We start from the raw sequence: 15,369 nt of genomic DNA on the forward strand, positions 1-15,369 counted from the left end.
ACCCAAATATGGTGAGCGATGGGCGTGGACATTCATCACAGGCCACGCCCCTCTGGTTTTACTCCACCAGGGGGCGGGGCTTGAGTGAGTGGGCGGAGCGAGCCACTCTAGTCCCCGCCCCTCATGTCTAACCCGAATAGGACGGGGCGGGGCTCCGGGAGGCGGTGGGCGGGGACATTCCGCCCGTCTGATATAATCCCGTCCCGCTACCGTCAGCGGGACGGGGCGCGGCCTTGGGTGCGAGGTGGGCGTGTTAATCCGCTCTAACCCGGCTGAAAGGACGTGGAGGGGGCGTGGCCTAGGTAGAAGCCACGCCCCCATCGCGTGTAACTCCTCCTCCTCCCGCGCGCGGCCCCGCCCAGCGTGACGCACGCTCCTCCTCCCGCCCCCCGCGCGCGCGCGCCTTCGGGTACGTGCGCGCGCCCCCGTGCGTTGCGTTGCGTTACGTTGCGTTGCGTTACGTGCGCGGCCCCGCGGGCGGCAGGACCCGGATCGGCGGCGGCGGCGGCGGCGGGAGGAGGAGGAGGAGGAGGAGGAGCTGGAGCGGGGCCCGCGGGGCCCTCGGCCGCCATCACGGATTTCCTGTGGGACAAGCGCACCGGGCTGGCTGCGAGGACGGTGCGTGACGCGCGGCGGGCGGTGCGGGGTGGGGCGGGTAGGCCGCGGGCGGGGAGGGCCCGGTCCGCGGTGGGTCCCCGGTAGGGTGGGGGCACACACGGTGTGCGTGTTTCTGAGGGGGGCGGAGGCTCCGGATGGCCCGGCGCCCGTCGCTGCCGGTGTCCCGGTGCTTCCGGCCCCTCACGGGGGAGGCCCCGCCCGCCGCCGCCATCATCGCGCCCGGACCGGCCCCGGTGCTCGTCCCGCCGGCACCGGCCTCGGCGCTCCCTGCAATCGGCGAGGAAGCGGCGAGGCCCCCGGGGGGATCGGGAGCCGCCCCGCAGAGCCCTGGGGGTCCCGAGCCCGTTCCCCCCGGGTCAGCCCATCCCCGGGCCGGTTGTGCCTGTCCGAGCCAGGCCGGTGATGTCAGCGCGGGGCGGGGGCGGGGAGGTGACCGGGGGGGTGTTTTGTGGGAACTCTGTGGGCAAAGGGAGCTCGGGCTCCTCTCCCGGCCCTGGCACGGGTTATTCCATGGATGCCCCATCCCTGGAAGTGTCCAAGGCCAGCTCGGAGCAAACCGGCCTGGTGCAAGGTGTCCCCTGCCCGTGGCAGGGGGTGGGACTGGGTGAGCTTTGAGGGCCCTCCCAGCCCTTTAACATTCCATGATTCCCTGATTCGTGCCTGTGGAGCCGAGGCAGGTGGAGTTGCTCTTGGTTGGGGAGCTGAAATACGCGTGGGGAATGTGTGAGAGCTGGAGCTGGAGCTGTGCCATCTCACCCCGGGGGTCTCCTTGGCTCTGACCTCTCGTGGTCCCCCAGAGGGGCAGAGCCGGGGGTTTGCAGGGCTCTGTTAATGTGCATTGGGAAGGGTGGGTTTGCTCCTGGGCACTTCCCACAGGCACAGGAAATTGTGCCATGGAATACCCTGAGCTGGAAGGGGATCATCCAAATCCAACTCCTGGCCCTGCACAGACACCCCAACAATCCCACCCCGTCCCTCAGAGCATTGTCCAAACGCCCCTTGAGCTCTGGCAGCCTTGGGGTCGTGCCCGCTGCCCTGGGGAACCTCTTCAGTACCCAACCACCCTCTGGGGGAAGAATTTTCCTAATATCCAACCTAACCCTGCCCTGGCACAGCTCCAGCTGCTTCCCCAGGTCCTGTCCCTGCTCACACAGAGCAGAGATCGGAGCTGCCCCTCCTGAGGAAGCTGCAGCCCCCTGAGGTCTCCCCTCAGCTTCTCCAGTGCTCTCAGTTGCTCCTCATGTGGCCCCTCCAGACTTGTCCCCCCCAGATGTGGATGTCACTTGCTTGGCACCAAACCAGAGGCATCTCCTGGGGAGTTGCCCCCGTAGATGTTCCCATAACTGCTGCACAGGGACTTTGGTGACATCCGGGGCTTCATTTCACCTTCCTCGGGGGTGGTTCCCTCCTCCCTGGGGAGTGCAGGAGCTTAAGGGGAGAAGGTGGAAGCCCTGGAGGTGCAAATGCTCCTCCTGGAGCTGTGGACTTTAGAGATGGGTGCGAACAAGGGGGAAGTAACCTGGAAAAGATTTGATTAATGCACAGAACTAGTTCCAGTCTTCTCGTGCCACTCAAGTGTTATATAGCACTTAGCAGCATTGACAAGATGGTTTTGAGGTGTTTTTTTTTGGCTTCTGAGACATGTAAGAGTCAAAATAAAAATTATAGGAGGATTTATTGAAATAGATATTTCAATTAGATCTTAAAAAAAACCCACACTTTTGTTTTCTACATAACTGGGAGAGAGTTGTTTTCCCATGACCGAATCTCTCCCATACACAGCAAGCACCCTCCTCTGGGGGGGTCCCATCTTGTTTTAGGGGGCTCTGGGATCTCCGAGAAGTTCCTCTCCTCCCTCAGAGGGATCCCTGGGAATGGGGTCAGGGATCCACGGGACCCTTCAGCACATGGATGTGGAAGTGGTGCCGCTCCACCTGCCAATCCAGGGCCTCGATCCAGTCCTGTTTCTGGGGGGAAAACATGGTAAAATGGGAAAAGATGGTGTCAGGGAGCCAGGGGAAACTGGGATCCTCCTGCAGGATTCATCCCCAGCACATGGATGTGACACTGGTGCTGCTTCAGGGCCTCGATCCCAATCTGAATGTGGGGGAAAAACACGGAAAAATGGGAAAATCCATGGAAACGGGGTCAGGGAAAAGGTCAGGAATAGGAGATCTATCCTCATCCCAAAACATGGTTATGGAGGATATGGGTGTTCCCCAAGTGCCACTTCAGGGCCTTGATCCAGTCCTGCTTCTGGGGGAAAAACAGGAATGTGGGAATGGGATGGGGAATAGGAGTAGGGAAGAGGGGGGGTTCCAGGGCAACATCCTGGATAAATGGGAAAAATAAAGGCAAAGTCGGGGATAAAATCCATCCTGATCCCTAAACATAGTTACAGGGAAATAAGGATGTGGATGTGCTGCTTCAGGGCCTTGATCCCAATCTGATTCTCAGGGAAAATGGGAAAAACGGGACCAGGAGTCCCCGGGAATGAAGCAGGATCCCTGGGAATGGGGGTCATCTGTGCCCAGCAGATGGATGTGGGATTTGGGGGGATTTGAGGGGATTTGGGATGATTTGGGGCAATGTAGGGTTGGAATTTCGGGGCGTCAGGGTTGATTTCAGAGGGATTTTGGGGGGATTTTTGGGTGGTTCAGAGGAATTTGGGGGTGCCAGGATTGGTTTTGGGGTGATTTTGGTCACTCACATTCTTGTCCCCCTCTGTCTTGTGCGTCTGCACCGACAGCGACTCCGCTTCACTCTCATACTGATTCCCCTGCACGTTCAGGGTGTTGTGGGGAGAAAAGGGGGGGTCAGGGACCCCAAAATACACCTGGGGGACCCCAAAAATCCCCTGGGGACTCTGAAGAACACTCTCAGAACTCTGGACACTTGGATGTGCTGCTGAACCTGATGTCGCGGACTGGTCCCTGTCCCACGCAGCGGCTCCCGCTGTCCCCAGAGATGCCTGAGGGGGTCCCTGCTGTCCCCAGAGATGCCTGACGGGGTCCCCGCTGTCCCTGGGTGCCTGACGGGGTCCCCCCTGTCCCCACAGATGCCTCACTCCCGAAGGTACCGCTCGTCGGAGCGCAGCAGCCGCGGGAGTTACCACGAGCGCTACCGGAGCCGCAAGCACAAGCGGCGGCGGACGCGGTCGCGGTCGAGCAGCAGCGAGCGGGACCGGCGGCACCGGAGGGAGGACAGCTACCACGTCCGATCCCGGAGGTGAGCCAGCCTCGAATCTGCCCTCCTTCACCACGGTTGGGTTGGGGGGCACCTCTGGAGACCACCCAGGCCAACCCCCTTCCAAGGCGGGGTCACCCAGAGCGCAGAGAAACCCACCCGGGTGGGTTTGGGATGTCTCCAGAAAGGGGGACTCCGTGCCCTCCCTGGGCAGCTGTTCCAGCCTTGTTCTTCACAGAACCACAGAATATTCTGAGCCACAAGGACCATCAAGTCCAGCTCTTAAATGAATGGCTCACACTGGGGTTGAACCCACAACCTTGGCACTATTAACACCAACTGAGTTAATCTCAGGGTTCTGCCTCATGTTGAGGTGGACCTTCTTGTGGTTTAGTTTATGGCCATTGCTCCTCATGCTGTCACTGGGCACCTCTGAGCAGCCTGGCACCATCCTGACACGTGCCTTGGAGATATTTATATGCATTAATGAGATCCTCTCTTCTCCAGACTAACCAGGCCTGGCTCCCACAGTCTCTCCTCATAAGAGGGATGCTCCAGTCCCTTCATCATCTTTGTTTCTCCAGCTGGGCCTGGTGTGACCTGGGCCCTGCTCTGAGCTGTCACATTCTAGGCCATGCTCGTGACTAAACCCCCTCATCTTGCTCCCCTCTTAGGGAAACTTCCCTGTCCAACCATCCAGGAGCCAGTCCAGCCATCCCACTCCACCACCTGAGCTGGGACTGAGGCCCTTTTGCAGTGGCAGCTCCCCGTACCCCCCCCCTCCCAGTCAGACCAGTTTCCTCACCAGCTCAGCCCCAGGTTTCCCACAGCAGAGTCCCAGACCTCTGGAGCCTTGAAATAATCTTGGTGCAGTAACAAGATAACAGCTGGAGCTGGTGCCTCTGGGGAGGGACCCCAAACAAAGGACCCCCAGGGCTTTTATCCCCTCAGAGTCTCAGTGCAGGAAAGTCTGGGGGTCATCAACTCCTGCCACGTCTGTGAGTGTCCCTCACCTGGCTGGGGCACAGTTCCCTGTGCCCTTTGTTATGCCATGGGTTGGTAGTTCAGAGCCTCTTGCCTCCTGGGGTTCCAGCCCCCAGAACTCCCACTGCTGCTGCCCCCTGAGCTGCTGTCACTGAGTGTATAGAAGGAGGGGATTCTCCCCCTCTGCTCTGCTCTGGAGCACTGCATACAGTGTTCCCAACATCAGAAGGACATGGAACTGTTGGAGCAAGTCCAGAGGAGGCCACAAAGTTGATAAGGGGGACTGGAGCCCCTCCCCTATGGAGACAGGCTGGGAGAGTTAGCAATGTTCAGCCTGGAGAAGGTTGTGTGGAGACCTCAGAGCACCTTCCAGTATCTGAAGGGGCTACAGGGAAACCAGAGAGGGACTGTTCCTCAGGAGCTGGAGTGACAGGACAAGGGGAATGGGTACAAATGGAAAGAGGGGAAGAAATTTTTTTCCTGTGAGCGTAGTGAGGTACCGGAACGGGGGGACCGTGGCTGCCCCATCCCTGGAAGTGTTCAAAGCCAGGCTGGATAAAACCACGAGCGAGGAGGTGTCCCCACCGCAGGGGGTTGGGATTAGATGATCCTTGGGGTCCCCTTCAACCCAAGCCATGACTTGTGTCTCTCCTCAGCTACGACGACCACTCAGCAGACCGGCGGGCCTACGACCGGCGTTACTGTGACAGCTACCGGCGCAACGACTACAGCCGCGAGCGGGGCGGGGACGGCTACTACGAGCCCGAGTACCGCCACTCCTACGAGTACCGGCGCTCCCGGGACCGCGAGGGCAGCTACCGCAGCTGCAAAAGCAGCCGGCGTAAGCACAGGCGGAGGCGGCGCCGCAGCCGGTCCTTTAGCCGCTCCTCATCGGTGAGTATCCTGCTCTTGCTGGGCCTGCCCTGTAAAACCTTTCTCTCTCCCAGGTGCCGAGCTGGGTAAGTAGAAAACTCACTTTCTAAACGCTCTCTCGGACTCGGCTTGAACTGTGTGTGTGTATGTGTGTGTGTGGAGGAGGAGGAAAGTTTTTGGTGCAGAGCGTTCCTGCCCGCACGTCCCGCTGCGCCGGCTGGGCACGGGGGGCTCAGACCCTCTCTCTTAGTGTTGCCCGCTCAGGTGGGAGGACAGGTGTGTCCCTGGGGTGGTGCTGCAGCTCCTCCCGTTTGGTGACGCTCGTGGAGAGCTGTGTAGGAGCCCCAGCCAGGCAGGATTTGTGCGAGGCTCAAGCAGCCGACGCTCAGCTGGTCCCAGTCCCAGAGAGCCTGTGACAGGTGGCTTGTCCCCGTGGTCCCTGGTTTGGGCTGTGGCAGGAAGCCCCTGGCTCTGATTCTCCAGGAGCAGATCCTCCTGGGTGGGCTCAGCTGACGTGGGGTGTCGTGCGAGGGGCTTTGCGGAGGAGCAGAGCTTTTGGACCACTCAGCTCAGGTGGAGGCAGCGACCATCCCAGGCTCTTCCTGGCAGTGTCCCCGGCTTTCTCTTCTTGTCTGTTCTGCTGTTCACTTCTTCTAGACCCCAGACACGGTCTCTGCTCTGTGTGTGGAGCTCTCAGTGTTGTCTGGTCTGTTCTGGCTGTGTGTCCAGGGAGGGGATTGGGGGCTGGATTCAGGTCCCAAGTCTGCTGGGCCGCTTGCTCCCAGGTGTGGGGATACTTAGCTGAGGAACCGAAGGCAGGAATTTTCTCTTCTCTGGCATAAACCTCTTATCTGCCTCATCCCAGGCTGTCCCTGTTCCCTGTTGGGCTCTGCTTCTCTCCTGGAAGTTAGTCCTTCCAGGATCAGCTTCTTCGGGGGAGGGTCTGGGAAGAGATGTCCGTCTTTCCCCAGGCAGTCACTGTAAATTCTCAGTTTTGGATGGATTGTTGTTACCTAGAGCTGCTTCTGGAATCTCTGAATTCCTCTTTCCCTGAGTGTCGGGGCTGGGGGAAGCTGTGTGGGCGGTTGTTGGAGTGGGATGGGGGTGCCTGTGAGGGCAGCCTGGGCTTGTGCAGGACCTCTGGGCACCTGCCTCTCACTGCCCTTCCTCCTTGGTGGCCGTGGGGCTGCTGGGAGCCCCCTCCCCGTGGCCTCTGGCATGTTTAGGGGGTCCCCAGGACCCGAAGGCTGGTGCTATTCCTCTCTGAGCCCCCGTGGGAGCGAGAGCAGCCGGCCCCTTCCGTGCCCCCTCGGCTCCCGCACTCCGACAGCTCTGCTCTCACACTGGTTCGGGTGGGGCTGTTTGTAGGTTCTTTTTTTTCTTATTTTTTTACTTTTATTTTTTTTTTAACTTTTTTTTTCCTTACTTTTTTTTTTCTTTTTTGGCTACAACGAAAAGCGAAACTGTTTTTTTTTTTCTTTTCTGAGCTAGTGTGTTGTATCTTGACATGTTCCCTTGCAATATCCCTATCGTTATATATTCCTCTGTGCCGTATGAATTGGCTGGGAATCTCCTCCTGCAACCCCTCCTCAAACAACCATGTGAATTTCCAAACCAACCAATGCGTGACGCTGGCTGCTGCGCTGGTTTGAAAATCTGATTGGTGAATGATGAATTCCCTGTCTGCCTGGGCCAGCAGCGGAGTCGACAGAGCAGCAGAAGGGCCAAGAGTGTGGAGGACGACGACGAGGGGCATCTGATCTATCGCGTCGGCGACTGGCTACAAGAAAGATGTACAGCCAAATCGTAACATAATTTAGCTCTCTAGTTAAGCTCCCATCGCAGTCGCAGATCTGTCTTATCTTTCTGTTTCATTTTATTTTCATTGTTTATTAAAGAGAAACCCTCTCCTTTTCCTTCCCCTTTTGTTAAAAGCTACGTTTATATTGTATATTGTTACTGAAGTGCCAGGGAATTAGGGCAGCTGCCTTGTGCAGCCGGTGTCAGCCTTCCGCTGCTCCGGTCTCTCCAGCTGTGTGCAGGTTAGGTGTTGCAATGCATTCTCCTCTGCCCTGTGTATCGCTGCAGCCAGGTGCTGCTCCCTCTCTCAGCTCCTTCCCTCTCCTTCTCTCCCTCCCAGATGAGATTATCAGCACGCTGGGGGAAGGCACGTTCGGCAGAGTGGTGCAGTGCATGGATCACCGGAGGTACGTGGGGAGAGGGGAGACCGCAGCTGGCAGTGGAGCCTTTCGGGCATAATGTGGGAGCCTGGGGGTGAAAATCAATCTGTTGGCTTCCAGTGTCCTCTGCTGGTCTAGGCACTCGCCCTCTTGGGTCACCTGTGTGCTGGGGGAGGCTTCGGGGCTGTTTGTGGGGAGGGAAAAGGCACAGCTTTGGTGGACACCCCTTAAAAACACCCACCTGCTCGAGCAAGGGTGGTGGAGGCTGTGCTGCGCAGGGGAGGCTGGTCAGAAGGTCCCTTTCATAGTACACAGCCCTTTTGACCTCCTCAGGGCTCACCCTGTGCTTTCTCCCTCAGGGGTGGTGCACGTGTTGCTCTCAAAATCATTAAAAACGTAGAGAAATACAAAGAGGCTGCTCGGCTGGAAATCAACGTGCTGGAGAAAATCAACGAGAAGGATCCCGAGAACACAAAGTGAGTGTGCTCCTGGTGTTGGACTGGAAGGGCTGGTTCCAGGGGTGGGATGGAAGAGGTGCTTGGTGCTGTGTGGCTGAATGTGATCCTGGCTAGTTTTGGAGGCATCTTGCCTTGCCGTGGGGTACAGACTGAGCAGCGGAAGGAGGAGCCTGGCGCAGGGATGGCATTGCAGAGCTGGTCCCAACTGGAATGTTTCTGTCAGTCTCTGTGTCAGGATGTTTGACTGGTTTGACTACCATGGCCACATGTGCATCTCCTTTGAGCTGCTGGGGCTCAGCACCTTTGACTTCCTGAAGGACAACAACTACCTGCCTTACCCCATCCACCAAGTACGGCACATGGCCTTCCAGGTGTGCCAGGCTGTGAAGTGTAAGTGCTCCCTGCTCCTCTCCCTGCTGCACTGGGCTGACCTGGAGAGCTGTGCAGCTCCCAGGGACCGGGACACTTGTGCAACTGGTGGCCCAGAGCAAGCGAGTTTTTGCTGTTCTTCTGAGCCTGAGCCTTCCTGCCCCTCTGGGAGTGAATCCTGTTTGTTTTCCGAGGCTTGTGGGCTGGCAGTAGCTTAGGGCACTCCAGCATCCACCCCCCTCACCTTCTGGTGATCAATACAATATAGTCTTTGTGCTTCTGATGAAGCATCTTGGCCTGGGCCAGCCTGTTCACACCCAGTGCTAAATGTGGGCTAAAGTGGTGCCAGTATGAGCAAACTGAAGCAGTGATGGCTTTTTGTGGGTGCAGCCTTGCTCTGCTCCTGTCCCATCACCCCGACTCTCTTTGCTTCCTCAGTTCTGCACGACAATAAACTCACCCACACCGACCTCAAGCCGGAGAACATCCTCTTTGTGAACTCGGACTATGAGCTCTCCTACAACCTGGAAAAGGTAACACACTGCCTGGGGTCAGATCTGCTCTTGGGTTCTTGGTGTCCCTGACCAGGGGGGGAGTTGGGACGTGCCCCAGGTGACAGGGGCTCCCTCAGGGCCTGTGTCTTGCACAGCTGCCTGTGCTCAGGCAGTGAGAAGTGAGCCATGGGGACCCCAGGTGTAGCTGGCTGGCGGTGGGAGCTTGTTTGGGGCTGAGCCGTGGGGCCCCCAAAGCTTTCCCCTCCCATGGTGTGTAAGGAAAGGCCCCGAGTACCTGTCTGGGAGCTCCTGGGTCACGGATCCCGTTGTTGCCTGTGCAGAAGCGGGACGAGCGGAGCGTGAAGAGCACGGCCATCAGGGTGGTGGACTTTGGCAGTGCCACGTTTGACCACGAACACCACAGCACCATTGTCTCCACCAGGCACTACCGGGCCCCTGAAGTCATCCTGGGTAGGTCCCTGCCGAGGCAGGTGTGTCCCTCGAGGTGCTGCTCGCTGGGCTGGGGAGTGCTGGGCCTCCACGTCGTTCAGGACCTGTCCTGGGTTTGCCCTGGGAGATGGGAAGTATTTATTTAAGAGCTCTCCAGTGCTGTTTTCTGGGAAGGCCATCATTATAGCCATGGCATTATTCTGAGGTTGTTCAGCCTGGAGAAAAGGAGGCTCAGGGGGATCCTTCTCGCTCTCCACAACTCCCTGACAGGAGGGGGGAGCCAGGGGGGGTCTGGCTCTGCTCCCAGGGAACAAAGGACAGGATGAGAGGAAACAGCCTCAAGCTGTGCCAGGGAAGGTTCAGGTTGGACATCAGGAGGAGTTTCTTCACAAAAAATGTTGTCAGGCCTTGGAAGAGGCTGCCCAGGGAGGTGGTGGAGTCACCATCCCTGGGGGTGTTCAGGAACGGGATGTGGCACTCAGTGCTCTGGGCTGGGTGACAAAATGGTGATGGGTCAAAGGTTGGACTTGATGATCTTGGAGGTCTTTTCCAACCTGAATGATTCCATGATTATCAGTTGACTGCAGTTTTGGCACTGCAGTGCATTGCCAGCAGGGCACCAGGGGCTTGGCTGGAATGGGAACTGTTTTTCCAGCTGTTTGTTTTTTAAAGGGAGAGGGATTTGAAATCCTGTGCCATAACTGGATCATTTATTTAAACAACATTGTTTTTCAGAGCTTGGCTGGAGCCAGCCCTGTGATGTGTGGAGCATTGGCTGCATCATCTTTGAGTATTATGTGGGTTTCACCCTGTTCCAGGTGAGAACTCCGGGTGGTGTGGCTACTTCCCAACTGGTGAGAGAGGATTCTGGCTGATTCCCAGCACAGCCCAGAGCCCCTGGGGCTGATGGGGGTCCCTCCATCACTGCTGTCCTGGAGAAGTGTTGGCCAGGAAGGGGTTTTGGGTCAGGGGAGTAGCCAGGGCTGGAGGCAGAACCACTGGAATCTGTTCCATGCCTTCCCTTTACATTTCTCTCTCTCAGACACACGACAACCGGGAGCACCTGGCCATGATGGAGAGGATCCTGGGGCCAATTCCTTCTCGGATGGTCAGGAAGACGAGGTGAGCAAGGGCCCTGCAGGTGTTGCAGCCTCTCCTGCCTCACAGGCAGTGGTTTTCCCTGAGGGATCCCACTTTGGAGGGGGAATTCCCTGGGTCCCCTGGCCTTGCTGGTGCACTGAGCCATGTGCCCTGCCAGGGCTGGCACATTGCTGTTGCTGCAGGGTGTGTTGTGCTCAGGTGTAACCTGTTCCCACCTGTTATTCCGACAGGAAACAGAAGTATTTCTACCACGGGCGCCTGGACTGGGACGAGAACACCTCGGCTGGACGCTACGTCCGGGAGAACTGCAAACCCCTGCGGGTAAGGAGGGGTAATCTCAGTGCAGAGATTCTCCCTCTGGGCAAGCTCAGACCAGCAAAAGGCTCAGACTGGTGTCTTCTTGAGGGAACCTTGGAATAAACTAGGAAGCCTGAGTTTAATCCGAAGTGGAAGAGGAGGAGGGCATGGAGAGTTCAGGAAGTGGGGAAGGGCGGGCGGGTGAAAACCCGGCAGTTCTGTCCCGGATAGAGGAGCCCAGAGTTCAGGCCTGGGCTGAGGGATGGCCCCAGCTTAGCCCAGGGGATGTCCCAGGCCGTTCCTGACCTGTCCCCTCCGCCCCCCAGCGCTACCTGACGTCGGAGGCCGAGGACCACCACCGCCTGTTCGACCTCATCGAGAGCATGCTGGAGTACGAGCCGTCCAAGCGGGTCACCCTGGCCGAGGCCCTCAAACACCCCTTCTTCGACCTGCTGGGCATGGAGCCCAGCACAAAACTGTGGGACTCGAGCCGGGACATCAGCCGGTGACGCCGCCGGTGCCAGGCAGCCTTTGCATTCTAGCCCCCGTGGAGGCCCCCCGTGACTTCTTATCCAGACACTTGGTGCTTTTTTTTTTTCTTTTTTTTTTTATATATATATACATGAGAAGAACTCCCCTTTGTAAAGCTGTTAATATGTGAGATACTGTAAATAGCCCTGTCGGCCTCGGGGCAGCACAGGCCCGACCTGCTGTCCTTCCATGAGGTGAGGGGGGGCCTGTGTGTCCATGCTGTAAATACCTCTCTCGTCAAAGTGTTGCTTTGTCTCCTGTTCCTGCCCTCCCTCGGTGTAAATACTCCAGGACTCACAGCTCTCTGTAGCTTATCTGTTCCCTTGTAAGTTATGGAACTGGTGGGACTGCATGGGAATTATTTTTTGGATCAATGTCATAGCCCATCCCCACACCAGAGTTTTATAAGAATTTTGTACAGTCTTTGTGAAAAATAAATATGAAGTGAATAAAAAGCCACCGGGGCTGGGTTTGGCCCCGGCAGCAGCTGCTCCTGGGGCTGTTCAGCTGACAGGGATGAAAGGAACTTTGTGATCTAGGAAACCAGCTCTGTCTACCTGCACCACTCCTCCCAAGCCTCCAGGGGCTCAGAGCTGCTTTTGGCCCTCAGGGCTGCAGCTGGACCTGGGCAGATGCTGGTTGTGGGGTCAGGCTGCCCCTTTCCTCATGCTCTGGGGTCAGTGTTGGGGTGAGAAGCAGAAAAAGGCTACAGTGGGGCCCTCAGAGAGGTGTTCTCTCACCTGAAGAGCCCTCTTGACCCTGGCTGGGGTGGAGCACTGGTTGCTGGTGGTGGCTGTTGGAAAAGGAGTGTCAGGAGCCCACGTGTGTCCAACACCCACCCCAGGGCTGTCTGTGCCTTTTGGGCTCTTCTCAGCTCTGCAGTGTGGCTTGGGATGTTCCCTGGGAATTGCTGGGGCTGTTCCACAGGTGGGAGCTCACCTGTGGCATTAGTGTGTCACTCTCAAGGCTGTTCAGAGGCTGAAGAGTATTTTCAGCAGTGTCTGCTGAGCGCTGAGGATGGAGGGGATGCTGAGGAATCCCTGCTGGGCAGGGGGGTCACTGTGCTGTCCGCAGGCAGCTGGAGCCCGTGGAATCGGGGATTCCTATAAATAACCGGCCCAGGAGACACAGGAGAAATTCCTCAAGTGCTCCTCGTGCCGCGGGTCCCTCCCAGGCTGTCGGAGCCCACCCGGCCGGCTCGGGGGACTCAGCGACAGCTGCTCCACTGCCGGGGGAACACACAGGCTGGAGCCGGGATGGGGGGGTCGGTGGTGAGGCCTCGGAGGGGGACCCGCGGGAGGGGCCGCTGTCCGGCAGGTTGCAGACCTGGAACCCTGTGGGGACACGGGAGCGCCGGTGAGGGGATGGAAGGGGTCCCGTCCCGGTCGCCGTTGTCGCGGGAGTCGCGTGGGAAAAGGGGGGGAGGTGGGGACACCAGGAGCCGAGGGGCGATGGGGCGATGGCTGCCGGCCCAGGGACACCTGAGGGTGGATGGGAGGGGTGTGGCGGGGTGGGATGTGCGGGGGGGGGATTTGGGAGGTTTTGGGATGCGCCCCACGTGACCCCGGGAGGGACAGACACACACACAGACACGTGGCCACACGTCACGTGCGCGGCCCCGCCCGGCGCGTGCGCAGCAGCTCCCTGCGGCGCCGGGCGGGGAGCTCCCCGGTGACGTCACTGCGCCGCGCGGGCCAATCGGCGCGCGGCAGGGGGGCGTGGCCTGAGGCGGCGGGGGCGGCGCCGCTCCCGCGGGTCCCGCGCGCGCTCCCGGTCCCGGTTCCCCGGTCCCGCCATGGCCCAGCGCGGCGGCGGCGGCCCCGCCGTCCTCCCGGACGACAACCCCTTCCAGGACCCCGCGGCGCTGCAGCCGCGGCCCGGAGCCGCGCTGGACGGGTACAACCCCTTCGAGAGCGACGCGGTGAGCGCTCGGGAGGACCGGGGCCTGCCCGGGGCCTTCCCGGTGGACCGGGGCCGTTCCCGGGAACCGGAGCGCTTTCCCGGGGCCTCACCGCTCCCCTCTCCCCCCGCAGCCTCCGCCGCCGTTCCAGACGCCGTCGGTGGCCCCGCCGCCCCCGGTCCCGGCGGCCGCGCAGCCCCCGCGGAAGGCGAGTCCCACCGAGCCCCGCAACTACGGCTCCTACGGCTCTCAGGTACGGGGGGAGGCGCCGCCGGGCCGGGGGCACCCGGGGGGCGGCGGCGGGAGCCCAGGGTCTGTGTCCCCCCCTGCCCAGGCCTCGGCCGCCGCCGCCACGGCGGAGCTGCTGAAGCGGCAGGAGGAGCTGAACCGGAAAGCGGAGGAGCTGGACCGGCGGGAGCGGGAGCTGCAGAACGCGGCCCTCGGCGGGTCACAGAGTGAGTGTGGCCTCGGGGCCAGGGAGGGGCGGCCGCCCCCTCGGAGCCGCCCCCCCTTCTCACCCCCTTCCCTCTGCAGCGAGGCTCAACAATTGGCCCCCGCTGCCGTCCTTCTGCCCCGTGAAGCCCTGCTTCTACCAGGACATCCCTGTGGAGATCCCTGCTGACTTCCAGAAGACTGTTACCACCATGTACTACCTCTGGATGGGTGAGTGCAGCCCGGGAATCTCGGGACAGACCCAGGGGAATGAGCATCCTGTGCTGTTGCTCTGGGGAAAATTGGGATGAGCAGGTGGTGCCTGATCTGGGGTGGGGTGGGGTGAGCCCCACAGGCTCCTGAGCGCTGTCCTGTCCCTCAGCCAGCACCATTACCCTCTTCCTGAACTTCCTGTCCTCGCTGGCCTGGTTCTGCGTGGATCCCTCGTCCGGGTCCGGGTTTGGCCTCTCCATCCTCTGGGCTCTGCTCTACACGCCCTGTTCCTTTGTCTGCTGGTACCGGCCCATGTACAAAGCTTTCAGGTGTGTGCCCGAGCTGGGGGTACCTGCTGCAGCTCCCTGGGGCCTCTGGCTCTGCGGGATGTGGTGTTTCCACGCTGTCCCCCTGCTCTAAGGAAGTTTTAAGACCTCTTTTTCTGCAGCCTAACTTTGCCTGTCTCTTCCTCCCAGGAGCGACAGTTCCTTCAACTTCTTTGTCTTCTTCTTCGTGTTCTTTGCCCAGAATGTGATGTATGTGCTGCAGGCCATTGGCATCCCAAACTGGGGATTCAGGTGAGCCATGTGCTGACTCCAGGCCGGCCCAGGACCCTGGCAAGGTGGGAGGAGGGAACTTGAGGGGCAACAACAGCCTCTTCTTTTTGCAGTGGCTGGATCCTGAGCCTGATAGCGCTGCGGACAAACACGGCTGTGGCAGTGATGATGATCCTGGTGGCCTTGTCCTTCACGGCAGTGGCTGTGCTGGGCATCATTATGCTGAAAAAGGTGCGTTGGGACACTTCTTCCCATAGCCACACTTGAGCTGAAGCGAGTGCCAGGGGAGGCTGAATTTGGGTGGCTTTCGTTTTCCTCTACAGCCCCTGACAGTACTGCACGTCTCTCAAGTCTTGTTTGCGTGGTTCAGATCTCTGAGACCACTGCAATAAAAGCAAGAGGAAATGGGCAAGCACAATGAAAAAAAAAAACAACCAAAATTGTGTAAACGTAGGTGTTTGCGAGCTCAGTTAGGGAAGGCTTAGAGCTAATCACTTAACAAGAGTTTGGGAAAGATGATTGAAACAAAGGGCGGTTTTGTTTTTAAAATAGAGATAAAGTAGATAAAGTAGTAATCTTTAAAGAGATAATTTAGTGTCTTTGAAGAGAGCAAGCAGTGTCTTTGAAGAGAGAAAGTAGCGTCTTTGGAGAGAGAAAGTAGCGTCTTTGGAGAGAGAAAGTAGCGTCTTTGGAGAGAGAAAGTAGCGTCTTTGGAGAGAGAAAGTA

General features: G+C 58.9%; 2 protein-coding genes across 4 annotated transcripts in view; both read left to right on the top strand.

Annotated features, from left to right (window-relative positions):
• The first annotated feature begins 490 nt into the window (after positions 1-490).
• On the top strand, positions 491-11,990 carry CLK2 (CDC like kinase 2). 3 transcript variants are annotated; one of them, XM_027703663.1, is made up of 13 exons: positions 491-618; positions 3,677-3,846; positions 5,445-5,682; positions 7,361-7,454; positions 7,802-7,868; positions 8,201-8,317; positions 8,523-8,689; positions 9,107-9,201; positions 9,504-9,633; positions 10,348-10,430; positions 10,655-10,734; positions 10,944-11,034; positions 11,337-11,990. In XM_027703663.1, the coding sequence occupies exons 2-13, from the start codon at positions 3,677-3,679 to the stop codon at positions 11,517-11,519; spliced, it is 1,515 nt and encodes a 504-aa protein (XP_027559464.1). In that variant the 5' UTR covers positions 491-618; the 3' UTR covers positions 11,520-11,990. The 3 variants fall into 3 exon arrangements, with proteins under 3 accessions (XP_027559464.1, XP_027559463.1, XP_027559466.1); XM_027703662.1 differs by lacking the exon at positions 491-618 and having other exon boundaries at positions 7,358-7,454; XM_027703665.1 differs by lacking the exons at positions 491-618; positions 3,677-3,846; positions 7,361-7,454 and having other exon boundaries at positions 5,600-5,682.
• A 1,311-nt stretch (positions 11,991-13,301) lies between these two features.
• The window catches only part of SCAMP3 (secretory carrier membrane protein 3), a 3,621-nt gene continuing 1,553 nt past the window's right edge, over positions 13,302-15,369 (top strand). Inside the window, exons 1-7 of the mRNA XM_027703666.1 lie at positions 13,302-13,462; positions 13,575-13,694; positions 13,776-13,896; positions 13,976-14,104; positions 14,256-14,415; positions 14,563-14,664; positions 14,757-14,874. Of these exons, the coding sequence (XP_027559467.1) occupies positions 13,337-13,462; positions 13,575-13,694; positions 13,776-13,896; positions 13,976-14,104; positions 14,256-14,415; positions 14,563-14,664; positions 14,757-14,874 (876 nt within the window). The 5' untranslated portion in view covers positions 13,302-13,336. The remainder of the gene's footprint in view (positions 13,463-13,574; positions 13,695-13,775; positions 13,897-13,975; positions 14,105-14,255; positions 14,416-14,562; positions 14,665-14,756; positions 14,875-15,369) is intronic.

This window comes from Neopelma chrysocephalum, unplaced genomic scaffold, assembly GCF_003984885.1.
Source record: "Neopelma chrysocephalum unplaced genomic scaffold, ASM398488v2 Primary Assembly neopelma1_248, whole genome shotgun sequence".
NCBI lineage: Eukaryota > Metazoa > Chordata > Aves > Passeriformes > Pipridae > Neopelma > Neopelma chrysocephalum.